General features: G+C 38.4%; 1 protein-coding gene across 1 annotated transcript; it reads right to left on the reverse strand.

Annotated features, from left to right (window-relative positions):
- Positions 1 to 3,895: 3,895 nt before the first annotated feature.
- On the reverse strand, positions 3,896 to 5,092 carry LOC5568054. The gene is made up of 2 exons (XM_001651940.2): positions 4,934 to 5,092; positions 3,896 to 4,865 (listed from the first exon to the last, which is right to left on the reverse strand). Exons 1-2 carry the CDS (start codon positions 4,980 to 4,982, stop codon positions 4,450 to 4,452), a joined length of 465 nt encoding a protein of 154 aa, XP_001651990.1. The 5' UTR covers positions 4,983 to 5,092; the 3' UTR covers positions 3,896 to 4,449.
- Positions 5,093 to 10,883: the final 5,791 nt, after the last annotated feature.

Raw genomic sequence — 10,883 nt, forward strand, 5'->3', positions numbered from 1 at the left:
ATTGTGACGTGCTGGAACATTTCTGAGAATGCCACCAGATTTAGCAACCCCAAATCTACTAGAGACACATAATTTGATCCTTGAGACACGCAAAAATGTCATTTTTGTTACGCTGTGTAAGTAACTCGGTGAAACGATGCTGTTTGGGAAGAATTACCGGAAACTTTGGTCCGTACGGAACTAATTTAGCTGCTCCAATCCGGCCTTCAATTCGCAGAACTCCATGTTCGTCCACAAACACCGACAGCTTACGCAGTGGGCTGTTCTTATCCAACCGTTTGGCTTGCTCCAACGGCTTGCGCACTGTGGACAGCTCTCCAGGATACTCTTCAGCCTGCACTAACTTCCAGAGTACAACTTCTGCATTTCCCAGTTCTTCTCTCGATAATACGCTTGCATCGCAGCTTTCGGCATCACCTCTTTCCCGACAACGATCGATGAAGCGAAGATTGTAACCGATGGTTCTCAGCAGTCGTTGATATTTGGAGAAACGATGATATTGTATCAAAGATTCTGGAGCCGCTCGATGATGAGTGTGAACCGATCGCAATTCTTCCGGAGTACGCGCTGGTTGAAACTCTTGGGCTGGCCATTCAGATTCGTTCTCGTATAGGAATTCAGGACCTACAAACCATCGGCTATCAACTTGAAAGCTAGGTCCTTTGCCCTATTTCGTTGCCTCATTGGCAACGTTTAATCTTGTTGTTACCCATCGCCACTCTTGCAGACTTGTTTCGCTCAGAATTTCGCCTACTCTGTACGCCACAAATTGGCGGCATTTACTCTGGTCTGAACAAATCCACGACTGCACCGTTTTAGAGTCTCCCCAAATCAAACGACGTCAATAGAACTCCAATCATTGCAGCCTGTAACTCTAATCGAGGAACCGACAACTCTAATCGACAACCGACGGAAACAAGTGTACATCGTACTTTTCCACGGTCGAGAATCCTGAAATAAGCGGCGCAAGCGTGCGCTGTCTCGCTGGCGTCGACAAAAACGTATAGCTCCAAGCTGCGAAGGGTAAGTAACAGCGTGGAATCATTACATTATTGAGATTGCGAAGAACTTCCACCCAACGCCACCATTGATTGGCCAACTACGCTGGAATCTGGTCATCCCAATCCACCTGCTCTCCAAATGTCCTGGATCAAGCACTTGCCATGAACAACAAACGCCGTCACAAGCACGAGGGGATCAAAAATACTCATGACGACTCTCAGAACTTTACGTTTCGTTGGGATTGCTCCTCCTACCAGCAGTTGTCGCACAGTTGAAGCAGAACGTGAGTTCGTCACTTTCTGGAAGCCACGTCATACCCAAAACTCGTTCTAAGTCGGTTGCCTTCACCGCAGTAAAGCTTTTTAATTTTGGAATTTCAAGATTGGCACTGGAATCCCAGGATCTACGTTGCAATCAAAGTATTCATATTGGAATCCCAAGATCAAAACTGGAATCCCACAATCTAATGTAGTTGTAGGATCTACAATTATTCTAGAATCAAATGTGTTACACTGCTAGAATCCACACTGAAATCTCAGGTTCTACAGTGGAATCCCAGGATCAATACTGGCACTGTGGATACTGACATATGAATCCCAGGATCCATACTACAATCTCAACATCCATACTGGAATCAAAGGAACTAAACTGATATATCAGGAATCACGCTGAAATCCTACGATCCATTAATCCATACTACAATCCCAGAATCCACACTGGATTAAAAGGATTTACACTGAAACAACATTATCCTCACTTGAATACCAGTATTCAAATTGGAATACAAATATTCATATCTCAGGATCCACACTACGATCTACACTGAAGTACCCAGGATCCATACTAAAGTCCCAGGAATCACACTGATATCCAACAATCTCAGGATCCACACTGAATTACCATAATCCACACTTGAATCCCAGAATCCACGCTGGAATCACAGAATCAACAATTGAGTCCCAGAATCCACACTGGATACCCAAGATCCACATTGGAATTCCAACATCAATTCTGAAATTCCATGACCCTTTTTAGAATCTCAGAATTCCCATTGAAATTCCACTGGCTTTGAGGAATCCACATTGGTATCCCAGGATATACTTTCAGATACCTCTGGTTCGGAAACCACGCTTATTGTAACATAACGCAAACGTGGTGATGCCGGCAAGAGTCGCTGAAAAAATTGAAAAATTTAATGCATCCAGCGCAACCTAGTGGAAGAAATCTGAATTCGAAAACCCTTTAACAACTTTGCCGAAGAATCCTTTTAATTTGTCCAAAATTTTCCCATATTCATAAAAGTAACTGATTTCAAAATAGATCACTGGGCGTAATGGGTTAAGAAACGTCTCTAATGAAATATTTATGTGGGCAGAGGAGCCGACCAGAAAAAAAAAACCTTATGGGTGAAAGTTTATTTATTGAGATCTTGATGTTTTTTTATTGCGCCAGTTGAACAACGCAAATTCACAAAGGAAATATCTCTGTAAGTATTGCTATTTGAAAGAGTGAATTTGAAAGAGTTGAACAATTTTCAACTTTTCCCCAAATAAGACCTCAACTAACAAGCTAAAATTAATTTACAGTTATATTTTTGCAGTTCACTTGTATTTTATTCTAAGATATTACATTCCATACGATCCGAAAAAAAATAAATGGATTTAAATTTTAGAACTTTTGCCAAAAGCTACAACGTGATTATGGAACATTGAGCAAGAAAAACATGTTTTGCTCTTCACATTTTCATATAAGGGTGTAAGCAATTTGTTTGCAGAATTCAGGTTGAGTAATTTTCAGAGACCTTTGGAATCTTAGAATGTTTACTAAGATAAGACTTAAATTTTTGATATTGCTCTCCATCACCACTCAGAGAAGTTCATATTTTGAAGCTTTTAGAAAAGCTGCATGTTTTCGGTAGCGTTGTTATTTTTTTCCTTGTAAAACCTTTTCAATAATAATCGAACTGTTGAATTTCAAATGATTTAGTCGAGATTGTGAACAAAACAAAACTACTTGAAATAGTTGAACTTATTCCACTATGACAAATAGCTCTCCTACGAATAAGCATGGCCAGATTTGTTGGTGAGATATTTGATTAGAGTTAGAAAAAGTGTGTAGCTTTTGCAATGTATTTCAAAATTCACTAGCATGGAAGAAATATTGATTGCTCAAGCCATAAATTATCAATTGGAGCATAAATGTAGCTTCACTACTGATGAGATTTGTACACATGAAAAAACGTGACTCTGTAAAGAAAAATTTAATTTTTTTTAACAATTTTTACAGAATTTGGAAGGGAATAGTAAAAAGATATTTTGCTTATTAAGGGGGAAAAAAGTGCTTTGCTCCCCTAAAGTTGGCGCCTATGTATGTAAGTACTTGATAACAAAACTGGACACACCTTTCGAAACGATCGTCGAATCCTCCATTGAGTTTATCACCATTCTAATAGATGAGTCACTGTTGTAAAACAGCTCTACGTTGTTACGGAAAATCATCATATCGTAATAGCCGGGCTTATATTCACAATTTATTACTTCATCTCGCGACTTCACCTTGCGCTCTCGGCTGTAGGTGGTACAACTTCGGACAGTCATACTGTTTGCGCAAGCAAATGCCTAATATAAGTAATCAACACGCGAGCTTTGTTTTTTCCTTACCAACAATTAATTTGTTCAAACTTATCGGCACGCTCTGGCTGGTGGCGGTGACGTTTCAACGGTTCGAAGAAAAATTTAATGACTTACAATCGCACCCCTCCATATTTTGACGCGACTTCGTCCCATTTGACCGTTTTTGCAGTTTGCCAATTGTCTACCAGAAGGCAGGGGTCTGCGTCTTGTTGTGGGGAACGCCGTCCAGAATAGTAATGAGCAATACACAAATAGGGATGTTTTTTTTTCATTTGGCTCCTAGCCATTTATTTCATTCTTCACCTTGACATGGAAAGCCGAAAAAACTAGCAAATATTAATGTGTGTATGAACACTGTTCATATAGGCATGAATCACCGGTAGAACTACATATTTTCCTTTATGTATAAGATGTTTGTGTGAAAATTAACAAAAGGCATTCTAGTTTATGGGAATCATCGTTTCCTGAGTTAACGACTATTGCAAAGCACATTTTGGTATATCCTTTTCCTATTGGTCGTTCTTTGTTGGATTCTGTGGTATCGATTTATCATAAAAAAAAACTCTGGCACACCATCAAAAACTTTTTCCGATTTGTCTTTCTTACTGTCCTGTCTGTCGCATGGCGTCCCCTCTTGTAGACGCTATTTTTGAACGCTTAGCTCATCATCCGACATAGCCACACTAAACGCGTTGGGGAGTCTGTCATACAGCCCCTCCAGCATGGATGCAAACACCCGCACTTACACACTAAAGCATTGATGAAATTGAAACATAAAACTAGATGGTGAACTGCGTACTCAGCATCCCTCTCTTTACTTCAGCAAATAAGCTATCACTGCAACTAGGGTCAGCCCTAGGAGTTTCAGGTCGAATCCATAACGGCCTGCAGAATTACAACCATCCATATCGCACTGGCTGCAGAACGATTCCCGGATATTATCGGACGAGAACTTGCCATCGCAGACGTTCAACGATTTGTAGATACAGCCCTTGATGATAGTCGAAGATTCGCTGTTCTTTTCATCGTACTTCAGATGGTAGCACTTGTAGTCACCCGATGGGAAAGTGATAGAGCTTGGCTTCACTGCAAACAGCAATGCCGTTGAGGCCAATGCGGTTGCAGCTCCACACTCCGTAACCTCGAGGGGTTTCTCTTTCTGTTGCGCTTCATTTTGGTTACCCGATTGCTTAACTTCCACCCCTTGCATGCACTGCAGAGCGCTGATAGCTGCGGGGAAACAACATTATTCTAAACTGGCCTTCAGTGTTGAAATCTACACAACTTTCGAAACCTACTCTGGAAACTGACCGCAGCCAGAACAATTCCCACAATTAGGTGTTTCATGATGAAATTGCTTGTCTGGTTCACAACGCGGGTCTGGATACCAATTATCGACACTTGTTCGGTAGACGGTTAGACAACGAATGACTTGAACAGTCCAATCCAACGTGATGCGAAGCCAGTCTGGTCCGTAAAGCGCAGGGGCTCGACCAGTTATGGTTGCATGTGTTGGCGTTATGGGAGTACCCAGGGGGAGCTGGGGAGGGTTCATTGTTCCTGACCAACATAAAAAAATCAAAATGAACTGGATAAACAACAAACGTGAACGTTTGGTTCCAACTTTTAATAATTCTTCCACAACTCAACAAGATCAAAAGCTTGTTCTTAAGACAAGGTTTCGATTTTCTGTTAACAAGTGAATACAGACATTTTACATATTTGTGACATTTTGGCTTGAATGCCCTAAAGGTGATTTTTGAAAGGTAAACTTTATCTAGCAGAGCCCACGTTTTTTGACATCCCTGCGGTAAATCAGAAGTGAAAATACTGTATAATATTGGTCCCAAAATGTTGCCTTAAGGAGCACCACTTCTTACAGGAAGTCTTTCAGACTTGAAGTTCTGATAATTAATCTGAAGTGTACGATTTAACAAATAACTGGATTATTCCAACAATGTATGTTGGAAAATTAAAGTTTTTTTTTATTTTACAATCAAGCCGTCATGCCAAACACTGACGAATACTTTTTCTATGTCTAGAAGAGCAAGACCAGTAGAATAACCTTCAGATTTGTTGGGACGAATCAAATGTGTTTCATGTAAAGGTTGATAAGTGATCGAATGTCCATGTCGCAATCCGAACTGTCTATTGGGCAAAATTAAAATTTTCGTTGATGTGGACCATCATTCTATTCAAAAGGACCTTTTCAAAAATATAATTGATGTTCGATTAAGCTCGATTCCTCTGTCAGAAATCCTGGTCACGCCCATGGTTGGCGTCTACTTTGTGACATTCGCGAAATCGCAACAAGGTCTCAACGCTCAATCCATCTGCGTTTTCTCGAGTGTACAAGAGACAGTCATGCTATTATACGTTGCACCAATACACTGCACAACGGACGTGTATACCGTACTGTGCTTAACCGTTCTATTAACTGGTGGGACCGAATTTAATAATGCAAAGTGACGTAATGCCGACGCCAACAAGCCGGCTTGTTCACCCTGGAGGTGTTTTCGTTATAACGATAGTGTTTCTCTTTCGGCATAATGGAAAACAATCAACCTAATACACTAACAGATATGTTCGGCATTCTTTGGGCTTTAACTCATCCCTACGGATGTTATGATTGAGAGGCGATGAAAGAACGCGATAAATCGGTTACCGTAGTTTGGAGTAACTTTTGGAGTAGGTTTTGTGTGCTATGCCTCTTTTTTTCGGGATCTGTTTTCTTCTATTTCAATAGCAGTTCAATAAAAAAAAAACAGTCATAAACACAAACAGAATAACTGAGCTTTTTATTAGTAAACTAGAATTGTTCACTAATTTAATAGAATTACGAATCTTACGAACACTAGCGAAAAAAAGTAATAAGGGATTTTATCGGATAATATTGGATTCTTCTACGATGTGCGAAACGTGAAAAAAATTCGTGTGTATTTTTTTGGAAAACCTGCTAATTTGAACTTTTGTTTTTGATGCTCCCAATTATATAGAAATCATTGCACAAGTTTTTCTAAAGCATAGTTGAGAATATGCCTAACCACTTTGCCAAAGAAAGTAAGTTGCTTAAATAACTCTGAGTAAAACTGCAGCCCTTCAAATGTTAGTGGTTCAACAGTAGGGCTTTTCAAAATTAAAAAAAAGTTGGGAAATCCAATCTTCCATATCTTTTTTACAGTAGGGTTGCTCAAAATTAAAAAAAAAGTTTGAAGATTCAATCTCCCATATCTTTTTTACAATCCTTACCATAAAAATAGTGTTCTGTGAAGTTTTCAGCTTTCTAGGTGGCGATTCAAAGGTGGCCCAAAGACGATGTAGGTTTATATGGAAATTTTAATGGAGAAATGTTGAAAATTGTTCCAAACATGTTAGTACTGGAATGTAAGTACAAATTTATCATCCCATAGTAAAAACTCATTCTTCAAACCATAATAAAAATGTTTTCTGAAAAGAGCAATTCCGATAGGAGGAGAGATATTTATAAGTTTGTTAGCTATTATTTAGCTTCATATGGTATTATAGCCCTGCAAAAATCTACAAAAATCTAAACAAAATTAGCTCAAAACGTTTTTTTTTGCTTCTGCTACTTCCTTCATTAAGACTTGACTATGAAGTGCTAAGTTTGTACTTACATTACAGTACTAACGTGTCGGGAACATTTTTTAAATCCATATTCAAATTTCATACTCCGAACACTTGGTTTTTGTATGGCGATTTGGTTGAAATGTTTCGCTGAAATATGTCATCAAATTACAAGGTAGTCAATTGCTATTCAATTTAAACGTCTTCCAATCTATTTTATACTTCGGGAGAGGTAAATTTATCGGCGAAATTAATTTCAATTAAATTTAAATTTTAAATAAACAATTTTATCCGCACACCCAACAGCTAACAATTAGACTTGGCAGAGAAATTAAAATTTTCACAAATATCAGCTAATTTATTCTTACACAGCGTAACAAAAATGCCATTTTTACGTGTCTCAAGGATCAAATTATGTGTCTCTAGAAGATTTGGGGTTGCTGAATCTGATGCCGTTCTCAGAAATGCTCCAGCACGTCACAATTTTGAGCTACAATTGCACGACTCATTTTTGAAGAAATCGATTTTTTCAACATGCTTGCAGTCTCCATATATAATTCTTCGTTTCTCTTATATGGGAAAATACAATATCTCTCTAAACCGTCAAAAAATAACCTGTAACTATCATAAATGTTATGAACTTAGTTGATAAGCATTGTTTAACTCATGAAGTTTGATTTCTGTGGCAAATTAAGCAAATAAATTGCCATACAAGCTGGCAAACTTGCATGCAAGTTGGCTGAAATATTCAAATTCTGCATTTTCAACTGTCAATATTTCAAAAACCAGAAGTGCTATGATATTTCTGAGAACGGCAATGGATTCAGCAAACCTAAATTAAGTTGATAGTGGTATTTTGGTGCTTGAGACAAAAACATGTTAAACAGTGTTATTAAATGCATTTGAAGTCACAGTTGACCGTAAGTGTTCCGAAAATGAGTCAAAACGGTATTTTTTCTTTTCAACCATTCTTTGACAAGCATGGAATTTTATTTCGACATCAAAAAGTTTTTTTGTAAGTTTTGTGTGCTCACAGTGTAATCAATTAACTCGGGGTATTCTGTATTTTTTTATATCACGAAACTTAGCCTTCCAGTCGTCGCGCGATTTGCCACCGTTAGAACCACCACGCTGCAGTTGTGAACGGGAAGCGAGGTTTTTTCAACAGTGTTGTACAAAATACAACATCGTGAAACCTGAAGTGTTTAAAAACTAGGGTAGGTGTACCAATTATGGATGCAATAGGTCCACCTTATGGATAAAAATCAGATTTTAACCGTGTTTCTAACACGTAAGCATGACTTGTTGATGTTAATTACTATCATGAAGCCTTACGAAACAGTTGAATTAAACAGTTTTAGTACTAAATTGACTTAAAGCTTACAACAATTGTTTTTAGAAAGCGTTGTCTTTGTAGCAATTAAGGTAATACACAGCAAAAAAATCTTAAATTTACATGGCACGTAAACTTCTATGATAATCATGTTAAACGAATTATAACTGAATGTTCAGCGATGAATAATGTAAACTGTCTCATTGCATTCGAAAATGTTTGCAATCTTGAGTGAAACTGAAACATTTCATGATCTTACATGCAACATTCGCCAATATTGCATGCTTTCTTCCAATTAATCATTATGAAAAAGAGAACCCAATCTGGCATTGTTCGGAAAGGGCTTTCTCAAGAATATTATTTAGTTCACTTTAACAAAAAAGAACTAAATGATATTAAAGCTTTCTTCTTCTTCTTTCTGACGTTACGTCCCCACTGGGACAGAGCCTACTTCTCAGCTTATTATTCTAATGAGCACTTCCACAGTTATTAACTGAGAGCTTACTATGCCAATGACCATTTTTGCATGTGTATATCGTGTGGCAGGTACGAAGATACTCTATGCCCTGGGAAGTCGAGAAATATTCCAACCCGAAAAGATCATCGACCGGTGGGATTCGAACCCACGACCCTCAGCTTGGTCATGCTAAATAGCTGCGCGTTTACCGCTACGGCTATCTGGGCCCTTTGGCTTTAGACGCCTATGCACCTATTCGTTTCCATCATTTGCTTCTATAGACTCCCTTTACCTTTGAGTCGCATGACCGATAGAGCCATAAAACAATAATAATTTAAAAACAACCACGGTCGAAACCTTCTCCTATATTTAGAAAAAGCAAAACTTATGTTTGATGTTCGTGTGACATGGGAACATTTCCAGAAACCTGGAGGAAATTACCAGAACCCCACTCAGTGCCGTCGGTGCCAAAAGTGGGGTCATGGTACAAAAAATTGTCGCATGGATGCTAAATGCATGATTTGCCGAGGCTCTTCTCACGCTAAGGACGTATGTCCAGTGAAGGAAGATACCACCAAGTGCATATGCTCGAATTGCGGGGCTAATCATAAGTCAAATTTTTGGGATTGCCCTTCACGCAAAAGAGTCATTGAGGCTCGTGCCAGGCACATGAAAGATAATATCCGTTACGATTACGGTCGTTTCCGGAATTTCCCTGGTAGAGTATCGAACAATACTCATTTTTCAGTTAAAGATCGCTTGATTAGGAATCATACCTATCAGGAAGATCATAAACATGCTCATTCACAAGCTAATTTTAATCCGTCGGGTAGCCGTTCGAATCTTTCAATTTCGAATGTATCTACCCACGGTAAATCCTTTGCCGATATCGTAGCAGGTAATTTGAACTTCTCCCCTATTCGTACTATGAGTACCCATTCTACTTGTTTCAAATCAAATGGAAAAAACCCTACCGCTACAGGTAACTCCTACTCCGCTTCGTCATCTACCGAAAATTCCAATGGGAAATCATCAGATGATATGTCTGCCTCTGATTTTAATTTTCTAACTGAACAATTGAATCTAATGATTGATGCAATGTTCAAAGCCACCACTATGACTGAAGCAGTCCAAGTAGGTGTAAAATTTACAAATCAAATTGTTATTGGATTACGTTTTTCTAATGGATCCAAATAATAATTTATTTTTTTCAAATTGGAATGCTCGTTTTCTGAACGACAAAGAGGACGAGCTGTTTAATTTTCTTACAGTTAATAACGTGCATATAGCAGTTATTACCGAAACGTATTTAAAACCTGGATTGAAACTCAAAAGAGATCCTAACTTTTTTGTTTATCGTAATGATCGACTTGATGGGGCATGTGGGGGTTTTGTTTTCGTCATTTGAAACTAAAGCCCTACATGTTTTTCCTCTTCTAGAAATCGTACTACGATTGATTTGGTCTTAACCGACTCTAGTCATCTTTGTAGCCAATTAGTTACTCATGCTGATTTTGATTCTGATCATGTTCCTGTTACATTTCAAATATCCCATGAAGCGATTCTCAATCCTATCAGCTCCACTTTCAATTATTTTCGAGCCGACTGCAATATATATGAAACATATATTGATTCTAATCTTTAGATTTCTTTAGAAACTAAACTTGACATTGACAATGCTCTTGAAACTTTAACAAATTCCATTGTTGAAGCCCGGAGCATTTCAATTCCAAAATGTGAAGTAAAATTTGAATCCGTGATTATAGACGATGATTAGGGACAATGGAAATTTGCGGCAAAATTCTTAAAATTTCGCGGGTGACCAAAAAGAAAAGATTAAAATTTTGCGGCTTTGTCGCGGTCCCATTCTTTT

Source organism: Aedes aegypti, chromosome 3 (assembly GCF_002204515.2).
Source record: "Aedes aegypti strain LVP_AGWG chromosome 3, AaegL5.0 Primary Assembly, whole genome shotgun sequence".
Taxonomy (NCBI): Eukaryota; Metazoa; Arthropoda; class Insecta; order Diptera; family Culicidae; genus Aedes; species Aedes aegypti.

Bases quoted from the DNA above. Each gene is read 5' to 3' on its own strand.
- LOC5568054 (XM_001651940.2), bottom strand. From the start codon at position 4,982: ATGAAACACCTAATTGTGGGAATTGTTCTGGCTGCGGTCAGTTTCCAG. The intron at 4,866-4,933 runs GTAGGTTTCGAA...GTTTCCCCGCAG, and splicing joins GGCTGCGGTCAGTTTCCAGA to CTATCAGCGCTCTGCAGTGC.